This window comes from Vitis riparia, chromosome 9 (assembly GCF_004353265.1).
Source record: "Vitis riparia cultivar Riparia Gloire de Montpellier isolate 1030 chromosome 9, EGFV_Vit.rip_1.0, whole genome shotgun sequence".
NCBI classification, from domain to species: Eukaryota; Viridiplantae; Streptophyta; class Magnoliopsida; order Vitales; family Vitaceae; genus Vitis; species Vitis riparia.
The window spans coordinates 13,587,282-13,610,428 of record NC_048439.1 but is presented as its reverse complement, the minus strand read 5'-3'; the positions used below and the strand labels follow the sequence as shown (position 1 = coordinate 13,610,428).

General features: G+C 36.8%; 1 protein-coding gene across 1 annotated transcript in view; it reads right to left on the bottom strand.

Annotated features, from left to right (window-relative positions):
- Positions 1 to 2,845: 2,845 nt before the first annotated feature.
- LOC117922515 overlaps positions 2,846 to 23,147 on the bottom strand; it is a 47,044-nt gene continuing 26,742 nt past the window's right edge. Inside the window, exons 11-25 of the mRNA XM_034840645.1 lie at positions 22,472 to 22,570; positions 22,259 to 22,374; positions 22,022 to 22,140; positions 21,417 to 21,487; positions 15,671 to 15,776; positions 14,169 to 14,308; positions 13,829 to 13,987; positions 13,634 to 13,737; positions 13,173 to 13,348; positions 11,999 to 12,188; positions 10,827 to 10,926; positions 8,478 to 8,646; positions 7,921 to 8,003; positions 7,721 to 7,797; positions 2,846 to 3,354 (exon numbers count right to left, since the gene is read on the bottom strand). Of these exons, the coding sequence (XP_034696536.1) occupies positions 3,183 to 3,354; positions 7,721 to 7,797; positions 7,921 to 8,003; positions 8,478 to 8,646; positions 10,827 to 10,926; positions 11,999 to 12,188; positions 13,173 to 13,348; positions 13,634 to 13,737; positions 13,829 to 13,987; positions 14,169 to 14,308; positions 15,671 to 15,776; positions 21,417 to 21,487; positions 22,022 to 22,140; positions 22,259 to 22,374; positions 22,472 to 22,570 (1,881 nt within the window). The 3' untranslated portion in view covers positions 2,846 to 3,182. The remainder of the gene's footprint in view (positions 3,355 to 7,720; positions 7,798 to 7,920; positions 8,004 to 8,477; positions 8,647 to 10,826; positions 10,927 to 11,998; positions 12,189 to 13,172; positions 13,349 to 13,633; positions 13,738 to 13,828; positions 13,988 to 14,168; positions 14,309 to 15,670; positions 15,777 to 21,416; positions 21,488 to 22,021; positions 22,141 to 22,258; positions 22,375 to 22,471; positions 22,571 to 23,147) is intronic.

Genomic DNA, 23,147 nt, shown 5'->3' with positions numbered 1-23,147 from the left:
TTGGTAATGGTGCATTTTCTTTTATTGAAAATGTCTTTCTTGTTGATGGTTCAAAGCATGGTTTCTTTTAAACATTAGTCAATTGTATGATAAAAGTTTTAAAGTCATTTTTGAACTATCTTGTTACATCATTGAAGATATTCAAAATGATTAAACCATTTTCATGGGTGTCATACAAATGAAATTGTTTATATAATTGATATTGAAGGATATAATAGTCATAATAAATGTGTTTTTTTTTTCCATGCATGATTTGTTGTGGCATGGGAGGTTAGGACTTGTAAACATAAACCTCATCATATAACTCAAATGACATGAACTTGTAAAGGGCCTTCCCAAAATTATTTTTTGAAAAAGATAGTTTGTGAGCACGTCAAATAGGAAAGGAAAAAAAAACTATTTTATAAACAATACACTATTTCTACACATTTGAAATTGTTTCGTATGGATTTGTTTAATCCCTCTAGGACTTCTAGTCTTGGAGAAAAATACTATGCATATGTGATTATGGATTTTTTTTTTAGATTTGTTTAGTTACAGGAATTAAGCTTTCTTACTTTTTAAACTTTTGTAAAAAGGTTCAAAATGAAAAAAAGTTTACAATTACTTGCATTAGAAATTATCATGGAAGAAAATTTAAAAACTATTATTTGAATCATCTTGCAATGAGCATAGGATTGAACATATTTTTTTTTATTCCTAGAACACCTCAACTAGATAGGGTTGTAGAAAGGAAAAACTATACTTTACAAGAAATAACAAGAACCATAAGATGATTTTATGAAATATTTTTAGGCCAAAATTGCTCATCTTTAAGAAATACCTCCCATGAATTTTAGAGAGAGAAAAAAAAAAGCTTAGCATTAGCTATTTCAAGGTATTTTGATGCAAATGTTTTGTCTTAAATGCCAAAAATAATTTGGGTAAAATTGATTTATAATCAAATGTTGATATTTTCAATAGATATTCCACTATAAGGAAAGCTTTCAAAGCATTTAATAAGAGAACCTTGTAATAGAAGAATCGGTCTATGTTGTTTTTTATAAATCTAACAATTGTCTTCAAGAAAGAGCAAAGATCGATGATTATGTAATTTTGGAGGAGAGTTCAAATAAATTGAAGATTGGAGAAGCTCATCCAACAACAAGAGGTGAAGAAGATTGAAGCAAAAAAGAGAAAGATTTCTATTGGCTCTTCTACAACCTCAAGAAGAAGGATTGAGTCAAGAGCTACCAAGGGAGGAAGTTGTCTTTAACCATCCACATGATCAAATTATAGATAATTTACATTGAAGGGAAAAAACTAAATCCTCCCTTAAAAATATCAAGAAGTTGAAAATGATGAAAATTGGATAAAATCATGTAAGAGGAACTAAATTAATTTGAAATGAATGAAGTGTGAGAATTAGTATCTAGGTCATCTAATCAATCTTTAATTAATACTAAATGGGTATTTAAAAATAATTGTTAGAAATAAAGTTGGATTGGTAACCTAAAATTTCATTCAAAAAGAAGGAATAAATAGATGTCAAGAGTGCATTTGTAAATAGTTACATTATGGAGCGAGTTTATCTTGAACAACCTCTCAGTTTTATACATATTGATTTTCCAAACCATGTTTTCAAACTTACAACATGGTATGACATATTAAGGCTAGATAATGGTTTTAAAATGCAATATTGACACAACTTATTTCATTTAAATAAAAAATGATGACATGCTCTAGGTCTAGATACATGTTGATATTATATTTGGACTATTACTATTTTACTATGTGAAGCAAGATGAGGAAGCTTAATTTCTTTGTTCGGCTTCAAATTAAGCAAACAAAGAAAGACATCTTCAGTAATTAAGTACATAAGAGATCTTTTCAAAAAATTCAAAATGGAGGCTGCTAAGACTATAGGAACTCCAATGATCTCATCCATCAAGCTTAGGATGAGTAAACCTATTAACCCTACTCTTATAAAGGTAGGATAAGTTCTTTGTTTGTGTACCAAATTTCAATCATGTCATTATGAATCTCATTTAAGTATGGCTAAAACAATTTTTAGGTATCTTAAAAGGCTCAATTGACCTAGAACTTTGGTATCCTAAGAGCACTAATTTACTCCTAATTAGCTATTTTGATGCAAACTTTGCAGGTTGTAAGGTATATAGAAAAGCACTAGAGGAACATGTCACTTCCTAGACATTCCTTAGTTTCTAGCCATAATGACAAACAAAACTTAGTTGCATTCTCAATAGTGGAAGTGGAATATAATACAATCGGCCTTTGTTGTACACAAATTTAGTGAATGAAACAAACTTCAAAGAACTTCTATGTCTTATACTCATGTGACCCTTAAGTGTGATAATACAAGTATCATTAGTATCTCAAAGAATCTTGCTAAGTATATTGAAATTAGACATGATTTCTTAGATATCATGCACAAAAAGATGGCAATAGAATTTGTTAGTACAATTAGATGATATATTTGCTAAATTCCTAAGTAAAGACAGGTTCATTGAAATTAGAAAGGAATTAGCTCTAATCAAAATTTGACTGATCGTTCTGGATAAATTGTTCAGCATAGATGCTAGTTTTGGTCAACTAATTGCTCATATATGCATGTTACTTGAATCCCTGTGTATAAAACTATTCATTTATTGAATCATTTTCTACAGGTTCCTAAATCTTAATTGATATCTCATTTCAGTAGATATTTGCAGTTTATGAGCTGACGCCAGTCCTTCATATGACAATTAGTTACCTGGGTATTTCATTTGCCTTCTCTTTCTTCGTTTCTCTCCATGTAATGCTTCTGAGGAACGTTAGCTGAAACATTTTAACGGCGTAAAAGAAGTTTCAAGAATGCCTAATGAATAGGAAAATGACCTTCCGATGTACTCAACAAAAAATAACTCTGGTAAATCTACAACATCTGCATTCACATTCATCCTCATCTCATCGTATTTGGCTAAGTGGGTCATCCCACAACCCTTTTTCTTTTTCTTTTTTTTCCTTTCCTACCTGTTCTTTGATCAACTTTCATTTTAAGGCACTTGGTTGCCCTGAACATGGAGATAGAATACAAAAAAAGGAAGAAAAAAAATGCCATGCCGCACCTCCCTCATACATAATCTCCAGAAGGCTGCTACTCTTCTAACAGAAGTACCAAACATGGTGTACTAGTGATATTGTCAATTAATCTTAGGCTTGGGACGTCTTGGCCGCAACACCAACCAGAGAACACCCAGGACAATCAGGAATGCAGGAATAGTTGTCATATCAAACTCCACGTCAACTTTCCTCTGTCTGGTGCAGTGGATCGGGTGGAGAAGGGTTATACTTGCATTCACCTGACCAACAAACCTGCACCACAAAACAATTTCACAGATCAGCTACGGGGGAGGCAAAAAATCACCACAAAATCTCTCAGAATGTCTCATACTAAAGATTAGAGATCCCCATACTAAGCTTGATTCTATCTTTACCTGCTTACATTTTTCTCTCCCCCATCCACACACAATCAGCCCCCCACCCACAAGAAATAAGTAAGAATATAAAATACAATAAAACATATATGTTCTTTGAAAAATTGCAAACACAATGCCACATTAAAAGTGGTGGCCCTAGAAGAATATAGTCTGTAAGTGCACAAACAGGAGTCCTGTTGGTGGTCAACATGAAAAAAGGTTAAATTTGCCTACACTTAATTGTGCCAGCCCTACAAAACCCAAACCCACCACCCAAACCAAAATCCAGGCTTAGCCTCTTCAGCAAATTTAGCAGAACTGTCGGAAAGAACACAGTTCCATTAAGAAAACCAAAGATATGATGGTGCAGTTCAGCTAACAAAAAGAGCAACATGGAGACCTCCCCAAGTCAATAAAGGTCTAACATTTTCTTTAAGATACTGTAATACTGGAAACATTAAACACCTGACATATCTCCTAATTTTGCACCTATAGCATTTTTTCAATAAATCAATCTCTTTATATTTATTTAAGAAAATCTGATGAGAGAAACAGATTTTGGTAATATTTTGAAAAGTAGGGTGGCCAAACCACCTGAAAATTTTATGAAATACATGTTATGCAGGAGAGGCAGAATGAGTCCAGCTTCAAACAATAGGGCAGGAAAAAAAAATTTCTAAATTTAGAACCATGATTTGCATGTATGTTTGCTAATTGGTTGGACAGTATAGCCTCCACTAGGAGGAGCATCCCAACTTGTGAAAAGATCATATATCTTCCATGTTAACCTTCCAACAAGAATAACCTCGCTTTTTATCTATATTCACTTTTAAACCAAAAAGCACCTCAAACCACATAACACCCAACTTAAATATCTCAATTGGTCACTATTGGCCTCACAAAAAATTAGGGTGTTGTCAACAAAGAACAAATGGGAGACATCCCGCTCCTTTCCATTTCTTCTCCCTACCTAACGCCAAAATAAAGCCCCCACTTTTGGATCTGAACAACAACTGACTGAGTGCCTCCATGACCAGAATGAAAAGGTAGGGAGACCACGGGTCACCTTGTCTCAAGCCCCTTGAGCTACGGAAAAAGCCCAAAGGAGTCCCATTGATTAGAACTGAAAAACTAGCCGTGGAAATGCACTACTTGATCCAACTAATCCACTTTTCCCCAAAGTCCATTTTAGACATAACAAAAAGAAGAAAGTCCTAGTTGACATGGTCGTACGCCTTCTCAATGTCCATTTTTAAGAGGAAACCCGGGATGTTGCTCTTTAATCTTGAGTCAACAGCCTCACTGACAATGAGAACTGCATCTAAGATCTGTCTACACTGAATAAAAGGATGTTGATTCTCCGAAACCATCTCCCCCACGACCATCTTTAGCCTATTTGCCAACACCTTGGCTAACAACTTGTACAAACCCCCAACCAAACTGATCAATCTGAAATGTTTCAAATCCACAGCTCCCCCTCTTTTTGGAATCAGAACTAGGAAAATCGAATTTAGGCTCCTTTGGAAGTGCCACGACTAAAGAACTCTTCGAAAAAAGCCAAAATCTCAGATTTGGTGAACTCCCAACAAAAATGCCAAAAGGCCAAGGTGAAACCGTCTGGGCCAAGGGCTTCAAAAACTTCCTCTTCCAAAAAAGGCGGCTCTAACCTTTTGGACCTTTCTTCCCCTAACACTTCAAACTGTAACCCCCTTACACTTGGTTTCCAATCCCTTGATTCCAACAACACCCCAGCCTTAATCTCATCCTCATTGGTTAGTGTAACCTCATTGATTTTCACCTTGGTTAATAATTTCCTCCTCACACGGGGCATTGGCTATCTTATGAAAAAACCCGGTGTTCTTGTCTCCCTCCTTTAACCAGATTTCCCTAGACTTTTGTCTTTACTAAGTTTCTTCCAACAATACCCATTTCTTGTAATCCTCCAAAGCCCTTTTTTTGGCCTTTGCCTCCTTAAGAGAAAGAGGGTTGACACTCTCCTTTGAATCCCAGAACTAAACGTGAGCAAAGGCTTCTGATTTGCTAACAGAGACATTGCCAAAAAGTTCTTTATTCCACTCTCTTAGATCCTTTTTAAGAGCCTTCACCTTTTCAGCAAGGCAATGACTAATGGTGCCTGTAGCCATATACTTAGTCCACCATTTTCCCACTAACTCTTTGAAACTGTCCGTCAAGAGCTACATATTCTCGAATCTAAAAGGGGTCATGCCCTTTTTAACCCCTCCACCCTCAAGAACAATAAGACAATGATCAAAAACTATACTAGGGAGGGCAAGTTGAAAGATCCCGAGAAATGGTCCTTCCACTCATCAGAGACTAAGAAGCAATCCAACCTTGAAGCTACCTAAGAATTAATGCCTCCACACCACACGAACTGACTTTTGGATAGAGGAAGGTCCTTCAATCTCAACTACTCAATGACTTCTATAAACCTCCTCATTTCTGCTGTGAATTTGAAATCATTCCTTCTTTCCCCTAGGAATCTAATAGAGTTGAAATCCCCACTTACACACCAAGGATCATCCTTCAGACCCCTAATTGCACCCAATTCATCCCAAAAATCCTTTTTCTCTCCCCAAGACAGGACCATAGACACTTGTGAACACCCAAACAAAGCCATCCACAATATTATTAAAATGACCAAAAATGGAGAAACCTCCTCGCTCCAACTCCAAAAGACCTAAAACTCTATTGTCCTAAAAAGGAAGAATGCCTCCTAATGCTCCTCTAGCATCAACTATTCCCCAATTCAAAAACCTTCCAACACCCAAGATTTTCACTACCTTTTTTGACATCTCTTGCATCTTAGTCTCAAGAAAACAACCAAATTTGCCTTCTAGGACCTAATCACTTATTTAATTAACTTCCACTTCTCCCCGTCATCGAGTCCTCTAACATTCCATGAAAGTATTTTAATCTTCATCAATCAACAGGAATCAGTTCCCAATTGTTCTTACCTCTCCTTCTGGACGCCAAAGAAGAACCTCCATAACTTACTGAACAGTCCAATCTCCTACGTTTCCTTTCAAAACGAGAAGAGTAAAACAGATTTCTTCTTTATTCCCTTTACTAGGGGTCCCACCTCCAGCCTTCTTCCTTAGTTTTCTCAACATCGGCCAGATTTCTTCTTTGAACCCCTCAACCGGCATTCCCAAAAATCTACTAAATTCAGTAAGCTTTGAGAAATCCTTTTCTAAAAAAATGGTCTTCACCAACCAGGCCACTGTCACTCCCCTCAAGCGAAGAGACCGAAACCCCACTACCCCCGGACACAGCCCCTTTTTCTTGAAAGGGATTAAAATTGTCAGGAAAGACTACAGCTGAACCATCTTTAAACACCATAGAAAGAGGCCCCTTCACAACATCAGCCCCTACTTCCAACGCACCCACTCCCCGCTCCAAAGAACCTCCCCCTTCTCTCTCAATTGATGCACCCCATATCATCCCAAAAACAAATCTTCATGCCACCACCAACAAAAAAAATGAGTATAACAAGACAAAACAGATAAAACCTCGAGAATAGTCATCTAAGGGCACTGGTGTCACTGTCTAACAACCACATTGGCATCCTAACCAGTAGAGTCATACATACACAAGATGTCCCTATCCACTAAACTGAAATCCTCCCTAGAAATTTCCACAGCCACTTCCCTAAAAGTTTTCTGTTCCTCAAAGAAATGTTCCCTAAACTGAAACCTCCTTCTCTCATAGGCTCATACTTTGATCCAATCAATGAGATGATCTCTCCTCCCTGCCCTAACACCCCAATCTACATGAACATATTGATAAACTGGTTTTCTCCAAGACAATTGCATTAAGATCTAATGAGGAAAGAGCTGTAAATGTGGCTAGGTTTTGTGGAGACAACCAGCAAGCACCAAAGTTACAAGTATGTTTTATCTGCCACAATGTCGGTAATTTACTGATTAAGAGTCCATGGAAAAAAGGTAATATGGGCAGCTAAAATTTAATTCAAAGAGAATTTGAGGGATTTCAATCATTCCATACTTGGAGTTATGGTTACACATGAACACAGTGAAAATAGCAGAAATATTTGCATCACATGAACCAGTTCTCTCTTGTGCAAAATTAGCAGATTGTTTGTACTTTTTATGTTTGTCACGAATGTGAATAAAAATGAGGTACAGATTGCACTGAACTTAATATCTGGTGTATGGAGATTTTGATAATATAAATACTGCATAAGTCATGTAAGCAATGAAGAGAATTCATGAATGCCTAACCCTTTGGATGCATCCTCCAGGGTATATAGCAGTCTCATGGCATCCACATAACGAAGTTCTCCAGTTACGGTTGCAATCTGAAAAAGAGACCAAAGTTTGTTACTAGCACTCAGTATAAACAACATTATTTCTAAGAACAAACGGATCTGAAAAGGGAAAACAGTAATTATTGAAAAGAGGTATTGAACACATCTACTCACTCTTCTCCACAGTCCAACAACATGGTTATACTTGTTAACTAGATCACGCTCCTGGGATTGGAAGAGCTTAAAAGTTTGTTCAGCTGCGTTTTGTTAAGGCCCCATCAAGAGAAATTTCAATTCCAGTAGCCATAACAAATGCTAGACACAATCAATCCTTGAAGCAGTTACTTAAGACAGCACAATTTATGTGAGAAAGGTTGTGTCAGAATGTCAATTTCATAGGTTTCTGTGTATGCTTTTTACAGAGGATAAGTGGAAATAGTGCTGTTTGAATAGTGGGGCCAAAAATCCAAGGCATTTAGTAACAAGCACTTAATTTCCAAGCTAAAGCCTACAATTTTTTTTTCCGGATAGGTACATTTTTGTCCTGTAGTATGGCCCACAAGGCTGGTAAAGCCTACATATTGTGCATGCCACCATTCACTGAGCATGACATCATTCACTGGAGCCCATACTACCATATATCATTTCCCGTCTTGATATTCCTAGCTTAAGTAATGTTTGATAAATCTCTTAAATTAGTCCATGTGCTTAACATTAATATGTGAGGATACTTGTATGCTCCATGACAAGACGATGAATGGCTGAATTGACAAGTTGTATCGACTCCTCAAGGGTTGTGATGATATAGCTCCGAGCAACTGTATCAGACTGAAACTGTGAAATATGCCAGCCTTGAGATGTGATAGACAGAGGGTTGCATCCCACTGACCATGCCCAGTCCTGTCATGATGCATGTACATGGCTTAGCAACAGAAAGCACTTCACTCAATACTTGGCGGCTAAGCAATATTATAACATGCAATTCACATGTGTGCATCACATGTTCATGTTCGTGCATGTGTGTGTGAATGAAAAGAGAAAAATCAAAGAAATGATAATCATAATTTGATACATACAAATGGGTGTCAAACACCTAGACAGAAAAAAGAAAGATTGGCACCAACAGATATCATAAAGTCCTCTACCAGCTTCAGAAGAAATGGATAAATAAAAGAATATAAGATTTAAATTCTCAAAATACCTTGCCACAAATTTCATTCTAAGCAAATTTTAAATTAAGCGAACATTGTTTAGAAACCAATCATGAGATAATTGACTTGGAGAAGAGTATTTTTCTAGATAAAGCAAACACAAATAAACATATGCGACATACACAAAAATAAACTGAAGCAGCAATAACCAGATTCAATGGTCTAATGGACCCTTGACCAGACCTAAGGTCACACTAGGGCATTCAACAGGGAACTACTCCTTTAATGGGTGTCGCAATGGCTCAATCGCATTCTCTGTTTCAATTGCTGTTTTTGTTTTTGTATTCCTAATTTATCCACTAGGTCAGTCTGGTTGGTTCTTTGCACCTACCCAATTTATGAAACTATCGAAGTGAAACAAGGGATCTAAAGAACAGAGGCTAGACTATATTAGTAACAAGTAAATCCTTTAGGCATAATTCATCGAATTCGTTAAATCAGTTATGGATGACTTGACAATTCCAATTTGAGTCGGCGTAGACTAGAGAAAGTTTAACCACCGGAACAGTCAACTATTTTTTTTACATGTAGACACACAAACATAATGTTACAGTCTATATCACAGTGACTGAGAAACAGGTATCAGGTTTGGTATGTGTAGGAGTTGGATTTGTCTAACCTCCAATTCTACAGAAAAATGAATCGTAAATGTAACATAAGATGTATGACATAGGTAACTCCATGCATATAGAACTATACAGAAAAGAAAGAGCCATGATGATGAGGGAGTCATACAGTGGAAATATGTTCTCCTTTATATCACAGAAAAAACAAATAAATCAACTTAAAAGTACACACACAAAACACAAAACAAAAACAAACCCAGACACACACATAAATTCATCAGAGACATGTTCACCAGGAAATTGTACCAGAAACATATTGCACACTCATCGGCTGGCACGTCCAGCACAATAATTCTCATATATTTGAAGTGTCCATGTCACATAGATTAGAGCTTTCAAAGGATATGTCCTACTGAACTACATTACCATAATTTTTAAAGTTTTAGCACGTAATCATGTTTTTCATTGACAGAGGCTGCTCTCTTCAGTGAATTCATGAAATCTTGATCCCAAGAAATGTGCCTTGTTCTTAAATGGAGGGTCCTATAATAGCTTCATATAAAAATTTCTTTATATGATACCTCATGGCTTAATAACTCAGCTATAAAAAATTTGGTGCTCTCTCTGGATGAACTAAATTTGATTGATCCCTCTACTTTGATGGTCCATTACTTTATTTTTCACTGAATACCTCATGGCTTAATGATTCAGCTATCAAAATTTTGGTGCTCTCTCTAGATCAGCTAAACTTCACTGACATTCTCCCTCTACTTTGATGGTCCATTACTTTATCTTTTGCTGAATTTACAGGATGGAACCTAGAGTTTGAGAAATATGATGACAAGTAGATGTTGTAAAATTGTGACAAAAAAAAAGGTTTAAAATTTGAGATAAAGCAATAAATATGAGTGAGGACTCATCATGGACAAAATTTTCATTTCATTACTTATGTTTTATGTAGCAGACAATTATGGGTAGAGTTGAATAGTTCAATCTTTGAAGGGACCACTTCCACAGGTCAGGGAACATCATATAGTTTAAAAATATCAAGCCTAACAGCACTCACATTACTACAGGTTTTTACATGGTTTTCAAATCCCATAAATTCTTATCTGGCTTGAACAAAAGGGATCCAAGAATAATCCTGGAACACAGTTGGGGAGGAAATTATTGAAATATTCCACCCCAATTGCCTCTCTTATCATGTTTGAACCCAAAAAAATTAGAAAATATTTCATGAGAAACATAGCTTTAGAAAACACTTACTGAGATACCATTTTGGAAGGCAAATGAAATAACACACCTCAATTGCAGTTTCATGAGCTTGACTGTAAACAAGATGCAGGGGAAGCAGACCAGCAAGATGTTCAGAAGCAGCAGCCAGTGCAGCTTTAATGGGCCTCCTGGTGAAGAAAAAAAAAACACCACTATTAAGTCTTATGATTGGTGACACTTTTCATACATGGATAAAACAGGAACTTTCTTCACAATGAGTTTAATTAAAACAGCATTTTAAATTGGGAAGGGGTTAGGGTGGAGATGGGGAGGTTCCAGATAAGATTCCATGTAACACCCAATAGAAAAGGTAACTTAATCAGAAAAAACAGAGAAAAATAGAACAGTAATCTATATGATTTTGCTCCAACAGACCAGACATGGTAAAGTATTTGTAAACCACCTGCCATGTTTTGGGTAAAGTAGAAAGAAAATGCCGGTGTTTAATTCAAATATCATTTTTCAAGTAAAAAATAGATATAGAAATATCCTAATAAACAAAATGCCATTAAATCTTAGAGAGCAACGGTGATTTCCATGATATCCACCTTGATTATTTTAACAGGATAGCAATTGCAAGTTTATCCAGAAAACATAATTAATGATAAGCACAAATCAGAACATGCAGGTGGATACCCCACATGTTTGTATCTAGACAAGCATTTTATATGGAGTTGCCTATTTATTTGCAATCAAGTAAAAAAGGCATACTGTATAGATATATTCTGTTCTGATAAAAGAAAAAAAATAACATGGTACAACTTGAAAGTTCTATCACCTGATTCCAAAATTCAGATGCCATAGATCACAACTCAAACCTAATACATAGGGGATTGGTAGTTCCAAAAAACACGGATATAAGCAAGATTACTTAACATAGTAGAGAAAGAGGCATATAAATGGATCTTGCCTGAATTTAGCAAGATTATCATTACTTCCTAAGCCAGAAGGCAGTCCATATAGGTGCTGCCATTTTATTTGTCAGGTTTAAAGCATGATTGGATCAAACTTGCTAGATGATTTGAGAAATAGTGGTTTTGCACAAATATCTAACAAATCTATAACATGTCATCCTTGACTAAGCATTGCAAATCTGCATCTGCTGGAAATTCCTAGGCTAAAATTACACCAGACCAAGAAAGCTAAAGAACAAAGAATAACTTATTAAAAACTCAACACTAAATTGCCAGAAATTGCAACCTCAAATCCCAAAGAAGTGATTTCCCATTACACTGCAGATGGCTTTCCCAGGATGATGTCTCTGACTGGACAACAATAACCATGTCAGAAAGCGCCTTTGCCTGATAATGCTTGTCAACTAATAACGGTTCACTATGAAGAAACCAAAAAATTGGAACTTCCAGCGTGGACCTGCTATGGGCGTGCATCCCTGCATTATTAAAAACATTTTGTTATTTCTTCCAGAATATACAAAGCATCTGGGCTTATAAACCCTATTTACCTGGTGCAGTGAATGGTGTAAAGATAATGATGCATAATTTGGATAAGTATAATGCCTTCAACAGAAATAGCACACTTGATTTACAAATGAATCATCCAACAATGTATATTTTATGGTCATCCACTAAAATGTAATCCGTTTTCATAGCCAAAATGTGTGTGCACCTCACATTCCCTACCCATTAGACGGATTTTATTGAGTATCAGCCCAAGTTGCACAAATGAATGAGATAAAATACAGTTTGTAAACTATGGTGATAAAAAGAATAAAGTAATTTCACATGGCATTCCATTCTTGTCCACTTATTATGTCCATAATTCAAAGGTTTTATACCTGTTGGCACAAACACAAGTTTAACTTTCAGTACCAAAAATTGAACTGTGATTTTATTAACTGGAGTAGAGGGAAAATTCTATATTCATGATGCAAACTAGTCAACATCTGGTTCATGAGATATAATCCATCAATAAGAGTCACCGCATACCCCTGTTAAGTTACCAATTAACTCCAATGCTAATGGGCAAACAATGTATATCAAGCTGACTACGGCTAAAACTGTAACACCTGGCTTCACAAGCAGCTTTCATTGGGTGTTGACATGGCCTCAACAATAGGGGAAAAAAACATCAGTGAACTTTGAACTAATGATCTCTCATAAAGAAGGGCTCTTTTTCTTTTGATAGGTCTCTCGTAAAGAAGGGCTCTAATACCATATTAAGACATAAATTAATCAAGAAACTTAAATTTTTGGATAATGAGCTAACAATTATATTAATATGGATTGAGCTAAAGCTCTAACACCTCTTAGAAGATGAAATATGAAAGAAAAAGAAAATCATTTTGACAATTTGGGGGAAGAGGAAAATTAAAAGATAGATAAATTAAAAAAAGGAACATAAAGCTGCAGGCAACCTTTAAGAGAACCATGATCATTGAGCCTCTGCAACTGGTGCTGGAGAATGGAGGAATCAAGATAGGTCCGAATTGTTTTCCTATATGTTCCATTAACAAGCAAAAGTGGGACAGCTGCAGCTCGCCGTGCCACTGAAAAGGCCATAGCCAAAGCAGGATCCTCTGAAAGTGGTAACCTACAAAACTTAGCAACATCAATAAAGCTTGAAGCAATTTATAAATGAAGAAGAATGAACACCCTTATATGTCAGCATATAATCATTTAAAAAAATCAATAGAATAACAAGATCACAAAATGAAATTTTAATGCTGACAGATGGCAGCATAAGACCAAAATAAAAATAAAATCCCACAGAAGATCACAGGCATCAGGAAAGAAAAATATAGTAGCCTAATAATGTAAGGACCTATCAGTATACTAGAAAAATAAAAGAAATAAAGCAACAATGCAGAACTCATACATGTGCTGACTAAACATAGCTTTCTGAGAAGGTAACAACAAAGAGGAAAGCCCTTCTGTGAGCGCCTTGAGATCCACTGGCAATTGTTTGATGTGTCTAACTTTCTGCATCAATAAATTTAGACTGAATATCCCTTTTCACTTTACACCATCAAGCTTATGGAATCCCCTCAAACTCGTAAGTTAAACATCATACCTCTTGAGTGATAAAAAACAACTGAAAAGATATCTTGTCATAAAAATGGAAAGCCCCATCAGCAATGGAAGGTGATATAATGTGTCTCATAGAGCCCCACAATGTTGCACCCAAATGGGCAAGAAAAGTATCACGTGCAACTGTGTAGTTCTGGAACTCCTGTAGAGGAAAATTGTTATCACGTTGAGAGAAACCTTTTTCCTTTCTAATCCAGAGGCATGTCCTTTTCTTGAAATTGTTATATACCTTTTCTGGAAATTGTTATATGGATAAAATGGATATGCATTAGGAGTAAAAAAGGGCAAGAAAAATTAAAATCTATATGAATCAAGTGGCATACCTCATGAGTATCACTAAACAAATTCCAGCTCTCCATTCGATTTAATGCATCTACAGCCTTTCTTCTATGGCTTTCATCATATTCTCCACCTTCAAAAGACTGGAGCTCATTTTTTAAATCCCGCATTCTCTCATCAAGCTCTGAAATCATCAATAAAGGCATCCAACTTAAAAAAAAAAAAAAACACAGAAAAAAAAAAAAAGAAAGCCAGAGGGTAAGTAAACTAAAAGCCATACACATATACACACAACTGTAAAATCGAAGGATTTTAAGAGCATGCATACTTATATGCTTTTAGCTATATTTCTCATAGAACTAAGTTTTCTGATAAGCTTCTTATACAAACTAATTCCACAAGAAAAATATGATCAGACTTCACCTTCACAAGGAAAAAAAAAGCTTCAACTTGTAATAAAACCTTATGGATTTGGGTTTCACATATCTTCTCTGACATTTTAAACAGTATCCTCTCCTGTTTGCTACATGATTATGCACCTCCCTTACCATCACATTCAGTTAGAAAAGTTATTAAAGATCCCGAAAGTTTGCTATGAGAAAACACTCTTACCTTTATTTGACTTGTTGAGAAACAAAAATAACTATTATAGTCCTACTTTTTTCAATTTTAGAAAGGTAAAATTAGACTTATAATGATTTTTTGATTAACTAACTCAACCAAGGCTAAAAAATTCAACTGAAATAAACGATGACAGCACTTTCCATCACTGGATTCAACAATTAAAAGAAATTTGAGTTAGTATCAGCAAACCAAAATATGTCGCATTTTTAGAGCAAGGTTCTAAGTTTCAAATTTTCAAAATAAGCAATTTGTTTTATGGACAATAAAATATGCATATTTTAAGTGCCAAATAATAAAAGATGTATGTTTTATGGACCAAACAATTAAAAATTCTTTCTTGTATCTTTTTTGGGATTGGGTTAGAGTGTATATTGGGAATGATCCTTTGTCGTTGATAGACTTTATGAATCGTTAGGCTCTATATAGGGCATGGTTGTTGGTTTTTGTGTCTTCGCACCTTTTTTTGGTCTTTTGTATTCATTGTGTATAACTTCCTGTATTTCGGTTTAATACAATTTTTACTTGCCTATTAAATAAAAGGGCCAAAAGGGGCCAAACCTAATACACAGGTATACATAAAGAACCACTCAATCTATGAATTCAAAGTAAGCAATCATGCAATGGAAAAAGGCTATAAACCCTATTTACTTCAGTAAATTTAGGTTCTGGGGCATTTTTGGTTTAAACCAATTAACACGATTCTAGAACAAAATCAACCAAAACTTGGTTTTAGGAATCCAGTACTCTGACCAAACTGCTTAAGGAATTGAACTGAAACAAAGTATGATGATCAGTTTGGTTCTCAATCTTATGCTGCACCAAACCAGTTGCCCCAACCCGCGCCCCCCCCCCCCCCCCCCCCCCCCCCCGACTCTAAGTATAATTTTTCCAAAGAATTTTCTTAGCTTGAAGAAGAAATTACCCTCACAAAGAGCAAGCTTAACTTTCCTTCCCTTGCAATGTTTGAAAGCAAAAAGCTCATATATATCAATCTCTGCTAGAAGGATATCAATAGCCTGGTGATCTTTCTGCAACATTTAAATGTCATATTATAGTCACAATAATAAAAACATCACAGTTCAAACAAAGTTAAAAGAACAAGCCAAAAAAAGTTATATTTTTTTTTTTTTTGATAAATGAGCGCATATATATAAAATTAGGCAAAAAGCCACAAAGCATACAGGGAGTATACATAGTAGCTTACGCCAAAACAAAAGCAAAACTCACCATCCCTTAGGGAGTGGCAAGCCATTCCAAAAAACCTAAAAGCGAAGAGGACTCCTCTCCCATATACACCCTAGCCCAATCCTCACTATAGTTTATATCAACTTTGATAGGGAAACCAATTCTTACCAAAGTTGATGCCTCTGTGCACGTTAATTCTCACCAGAAAACTATAGAATTCTTCAAAGATTTAGAGAAAATAACACAAATTTTAATGGTTAGCAAAAACTTTCTAAACAATAAAATGAAACTACTTTCTCACTTTTTTTAAGCTCTAATGCTCATGATAAGAAGAATGTGCCCATTTTGTTGTCCTAAGTTAATCCAAACTCCTAAAGAATCCTCAATTGCATGTCACAAGTCCTGTTTGTATAACAGGGATTAACCTAATTTTGTTCCTTTTTTTTTCCAATTTTGAAAATCTTTTACATAGGATACAGATATAAAATTATTAAAGACAAGATGAAAAAGAAAAGGGAAGAAGTTCTACAGACAAGATTCAACCAATATAGGAGCAGAAGCTCCAAAATACCTAATCTTTTAATGATTAAATTTTGGTGATGTATTGGTGTTCAACAGCCATCTGGCTCTGCCCCCAGAAGTAATTATATATACATAGATTCACCATTCCCCATATAATAGACAAAAAGTCACTGTCTTGAGTTTCAAGCAAAATTTCATCTTTCTTTCCAAATAGTCCCAAAAAAAAAAATACAAATATGCAGGTTTCCATGCTTTCTTCTACATCTTCCTAACAAAAAGTCCATGCTAACTTAGTAGAGTTGTTTCAAGCGATGAATTTAGCACCCATATTATCCCAAACAAGGGAAAGGCTAGCTATCATAGAAGTCTTGCCTTGAAATAGTAAAGGAGTGCATGCTCAACAAATTCTTCCTCGCCTTTTCACATAACACACTTATTCATCAATGTCCATCCCCTCCGTCTTTAATTTATCTCAAGTCAAGCTTCCTTTCCAACCTGCTTCCCAAGCATAAAGCTCACTTTTGTTGAAACCCAAGGATTTCAACATCCACTAGAAAAAGACCGATCTCCCATGCTCCAACCAAGAATAATAGGATTTAATTGCAAAGTTATCACTCTTTAGGACCATCCATGTCGCCCAATCCTCAACCTCCCTTCTTACAGAAACGCAGAAAGAATGCTTCAACACCATCCAACTCCTAGTCATGGAGCTATCTTGAGAAACATGGAGCCCAATGTGGCAACCCCCAACCCCCCTCCCCTCACCAGCCAGCCCACTCCCATGCATCAACTACCCAAGCAACCTTAAGCTAGCTATAGCATACAACAATTGTGAAAGAAACCCTCAAAGACAAATCCTCACACCATATGTCATTCCAAATGTTTACCCTCCATCAACTAACTACATCATAAATTTTACTTTTGAAAATTCCCCATTGTCTCCTTATTGCCTTCCACAACACTACACCATACCACTTCCTCACCTCCATAGAACAACCACCCCCCTCTTCTTTCCCAAAATTCTCCACTTACTAAGGAGAGCCTTGTTCAAAGCTTCATTTGAAGAAAGACGAACCATTCTGAGTAATAAAGCCCTTGTGTGAAAATGCTAATTTGATAGAACTTACCTCATAATTGTGTTCCAATTTGATATTTAATGTGGAACTTGTTCCTCTATAACTTGTTTTCTTGGACCAAGTTGTACATGGTTGTAGGCTCAATGTCCTCATGTGATTTCATTGATTGGTTGGGTTCTCACTGAGGGAGGGAGTAGTTTTTTGTTTTTCCCTTTCCTATTGTTTGGCCATCTCTTAGTGGTCATTGTATGCATCTTGTGTACTATGGTGCACTCTTTTTGGCGCTTTTAATGCATTTCTTGTTTACCTATCAAAAAAATATATCTAATGTGGAAGATTTGTCTGCTTATCATGGTATCAAGACAATGTAAGTTAGGACATAGATATTCAACCACCACCTCATTATAAGCCAAGTTATAAGATTTTTTTTTTTTAGATAAGTAAAGAAAATTCATTTATAAAGAGACGCCAAAGGAGCGACTCAGGGAATACAACCTATGCAAAGTATACAAACCTATACACCCACCACCAAAAGAGGCCAAGGACACATAAGAGACCCAAACCCAAAAGGCCCAAAAACCTTACAATGATCCCAACCAATCTATAAAATTCACCAAAGTTTGAGGGCATTCTATTATAAACAGCTTTGCCTCAAACCAAAGTGAGCATAAAAAGGAGTATTTCAATCTCTGTATTGATATTTCATCATCCTTAAAAGCTAATCGATTTCTCGCCTTCCAAACCGTCCAAAAAATATGCAGGGGAGCCGCTCTCCACACTTTCCTGTGTTTCTTGCCAACAGGAGAAGTCTGCCAACTAAGCAAAGTCTCTCTAACTGAACATGGCATCACCCAAGACACCCCAAACAAAGAAAAAAGCAACTCCCATAAGATCCTTGTTTTTGAGCAGTGGAGAAGCAAATGATCTATGGTCTCCTCCTTTTCAATACACATGAAACATCTATTCGCCAATGACCATCCTCTTCTCTGAACAAGATCTAGGGTTAGCGCCTTACCCCATGCAGCCTCCCACGCAAAAAAAAACTGATTTTGGGTTGTACCCACACCTTCCAAATACAGCTAGATGGAAAAGAAATAGGGTAGTCCGCCTCTAGAGCAAGGTATAGAGACTTGGCCGAGAAAATGCCGCTCTTTGTTTCAGTCCAAACAGCCTTGTCATCTACGTCTCCAAGGACTCTCTTCCCGTGAAGACACCCCAAAAATAATTCCGCCTCCTCCACCTCCCAATCGTTTAGGGATCTTGAAAAACACGAGTTCCAACCCCCCCTACCCCCCTGCACCAAGGGATCCCAAACATCCGCCACCCAAGCATCCTTTTCAATCGATAAGGCATAGAGGGAAGGAAACGACTCACACAGAGGGGCATCCCCACACCATCTATCCCTCCAAAACCTCACCCTCCTTCCATTGCCAACAGTAAAAGAAATCCGTGCACCCACCAAATCTCAGTCCATCCTTATTCCTTTCCAAAACCCCACGCCATGCGCCTCTCTCACTTCCCGAGTGCACCAACCCCCTCTATCTTCCCCATACTTCCCTCTAATTACTTGATTCCACAAAGCCTCTCTCTCGTTTGCAAAACGCCAATTCCATTTAGAAAGGAGTACCTTGTTGAGAATGGAGAGGCATTTGATCCCTAGACCCCCTTTTTTCTTGCTTAAGCACACCACCTTCCATCTTACTAAATGTGGTTTTCGCTCCAAATTGCCACCGCCCCAAAGAAAATCCCTTTGGATTTGCTCTAGTCTTCTTCTAACTGAACTTGGTAATCTCAGAACAGACATATAGTAAATGGGAAGATTTGACAAAGTACTTCAGATCAAGGTTGCTCTTCCTCCCTTAGATAAGTATTGTCTCTTCCACATAGTCAATCTTTTGCGGAACCGCTCTTCCACTCCATCCCACACTGTCACTGACTTAAACGGAGCACCCAAAGGAAGACCCAAGTAAGTGGACGGGAGACTACCCACTTTACATCCAAAGTCCAAGGCAAGATCATCAATATCCACTACCCTCCCTACTGGAATGAGTTCACTCTTGTCCAAGTTAATTCTCATCCCCGAAGCGGCCTCAAACCACATTAGCAGCCAACTTAGGTAAGTCAGCTGATCTTGGGAGGCTTGGCAAAACACCAAAGTGTCATCGGCAAACAACAAGTGTGAAATCTGAATCCCACCTTCATTCCTTCCCTTCACCTAACAGCCCGAAATATAACCATTTTCCACAGTCCTTTTAAGGAACGAGCTGAATACCTCCATGGCAATCACAAAGAGATAAGGCGAGAGAGGATCACCTGGCCTTAAACCCCTTGAGCTTTGGAAAAAACCCTTAGGCGTTCCATTAATCAACACAGAGAAGCTTGCAGTGGATATGCACCACTTGATCCACCCTAACCATTTCTCCCCAAAACCCATTCTCTGCATTACTATAAGAAGAAAGGACCAATCCACATTGTCATATGCCTTCTCTATGTCAAGTTTGCACAAGATCCCATTTTCATTGTTCTTTAGAATTGAGTCGATGGCTTCATTAGCTATTAGCACCGCGTCTAGAATTTGTCTCCCCTTCACAAAAGCCCCTTGAGCCTTAGAGACCACCTTTCCAACCGCTCTTTTAAGTCTATTGGCTAAAACCTTAGCCAACCACTTGTATAGGCTTCCCACTAAGCTTATGGGCCTGAAATCCCCCAAATCCTCAGCCCCCATTTTTTTTGGGATTAAAACCAAAAAAGTTGTATTTAGCCTTTTAACGAATTTACCATGTTCATGAAACTCCCTAAAGAATCTCAACACGTCTTCCTTCAAAAAATCCCACGCAAACTGCCAAAAAGACATTGTAAATCCATCAGGACCCGGGGCTTTGTCCCCACTACAACCTACTAGCGCACCGTGTACCTCTTCTTCCGTGAACGACACCTCTAAAGCATCAGCATCCAGGTTTTGTAGCTGTTCACACTGCAGTCCGGCCAAAGAAGGACGCCATTCCCCCGGATTGGACAACAGGGTTCTAAAGGCATTTACTATCCCTTCACTCATCCCATTCTCCTCCGACTTCCAAACACCATTAATTCTTATTCGTTCCATGTTGTTTCTTCTCCTGTGAGCATTTGCCATCCTGTGGAAAAAACTCGTATTTCTGTCCTCTTCTTTCAACCACACTTCCCTAGATTTTTGTCTCCACGTAATCTCTTCTAAAAGAACCCATTTTTTGTATTCTTCCCTCGCCTCTCTTCTAGCCTCCATCTCTTCCAACGTCAATCGGTTTGTCTTCTCCTTTTCATCCCAGAACTGCATCTGATCCAAAGCAACATTTTTCCTATACTCCACCCTGCCAAAGACGTCTCTATTCCACTCCTTCAGTTTAGTCTTCACCACCTCTTCCCCCCCCCCACTCCTTGAAGATCAAATTATATAAACTCATCAAGGAGGCGAAAACCAAAATTTTTTTACGAAATGGTGAAAGAAACCACCTTCGAGAATACTTGGGTTATAGCCACTACTTTTTAGAAGCCCAATCTTTGATCTTTATGAATTTTATAAAGCATCTAACTCGTTGGGGCTTAGTTCTTTATTTTTTTCTTGTTCTATATATTTTTTTTCCCATTTTTATAATCTTAGTTTATCATTCCCCTCCTTAAATCCTAAAAGATTAAAGTCCTAGCCCACCTATTTGATTTTAGTCAATTATTCTAGAGTTGTCTTTCACCAAAGACATTTTACAAAATCATAAAGAAGAAAATCAAGAAGTGACTGCAATATGAAGAAGCACATGATTTCAAACACAAGCCATGATTTTGTCATTTATAAGTTCCAATAAACAATATCAAAATGCATAATTAATTATTATTTCATCATAAAGCACATACATCACCAAAAGCGGCAAATTTTTCCTGAATTGCATCTTGCAAGCGATCTTCAGCTTCATCTTCTGAAATCTCTGGATGCCATGAAGAAAATAAAACTTAATGTGGGTAGAAACAATAAAATATCTTGAATAGAGAACACAATACTGCATGATTCAAAAACATGTAAAGTCAATACTAGTAAACCATCAAAAGAGTGTCTCAACTGGGCCAAATCCTGGTAGATGAAAATAAGTATTTAGTGGGTTGAGGGGAAACAAAAACTATAATCATTTTTCTAACAGAACATGCAAATGTTAAGTAGATATTGAAAAAATTAAATCAAGGAAAGATTCCCCACATTTTCTGCAGCAATGTGAAATGAGATCATGTTTTATAGAAAATGCAAACAAGCAAAGAATTAAATACCTTGACAGCCACACCACTTGTACTGACATATAGTACAATGTTCTTTGGTAATAAATAACACATCAAGTCTTCTTAACAACATTCTAACATCAAATTCATACTATTAACTGGCACACAGCAATCGTCACCGATATAACAGACATTCATTTGCACAGCAAGGAAATGCAATCATTGATGAGAAGTGAAACCATGAGTAGTACCTGCAACAGCACCAATGGTTTTTTTCACATTTGGTAAACTAAGTTCCGTGCGCACACCTTCTCCACCAACAGCAGGGCCCCAAGAGAAAGGGCCTGCACTTAAATCAATAAATGCCCATCTGTTACAGATTGTAGTGAGATTAAGCCCTGCCAAGCATATGGTGTAAGTTTGTGTGTGTGTGTGTGTGTGAGAGAGAGACAGAGAGACAGAGAGACAGAGACAGAGACAGAGAGAACCTGTCCTTTCCAATCCATGTATCCGTAAGACACTCTGCATGGATACCACTCAAGTCCCCAGATTTTAATTCTTTTCCAAATAGCTGTTTCATATCTTCATTCTTTCCTTTCAATATCTTGGAATATAAAGGAAAAAATAAGAACATCTATAAAATAAGTTAAACTTCCAAAGACCCATCTCATATCCAAAAAAAGAGAGACAGAAAAACATACTTGTATAACTTTGCCATGAATGATATCAGCAGTGTCCTTTCCTTGATAAAACCGATCTACATTATTCAATGCATCTAGGCAAATATTGGACCATTCTACCTGAAAATTTTTATAATGGCAGACTAAAACACTCAATACTCTGATATTTACAATAGAAAAAGCAGACTTTGTGCTCGGTGGATTTTCAAAAAAATTAATGAAATATACCTCTCATCATAACTGCCACCACAGGAAAATTCTGTATTCTAACAGAATGGAAGATGGAGTTCGCATAGGGGGTTTAGCATTTTTTAAGTTTTCTAGGACTTCAATACTCTCCACTTCATTATCATTTACATTTACATACATCAGAGGTATTTTTGAATATCCAACAGAGTTATAGAAATTGAATCACAGAAGTTGAATCAATCGCATAGTGAGGATCATCAGTAAAGATGCATATAGATAAATCATCTGATGGACCCTAGTAGGTAAATTGTGAACAAATAAATTGCCATCATTTGATGAAATCTAGCCATCAACTATCAGAATTTCATTCCCCTTTTTTCAAATATCATTTGCTTCCACGATTAAGGAATTTGATAGAGACTAAAAGGGAAGGAGAAACAAATAAAACAATCCTGAAAGATTGATCAACCAAAAAGATTTTCCATGGGTTAGTGGTCCTGATCCTCTT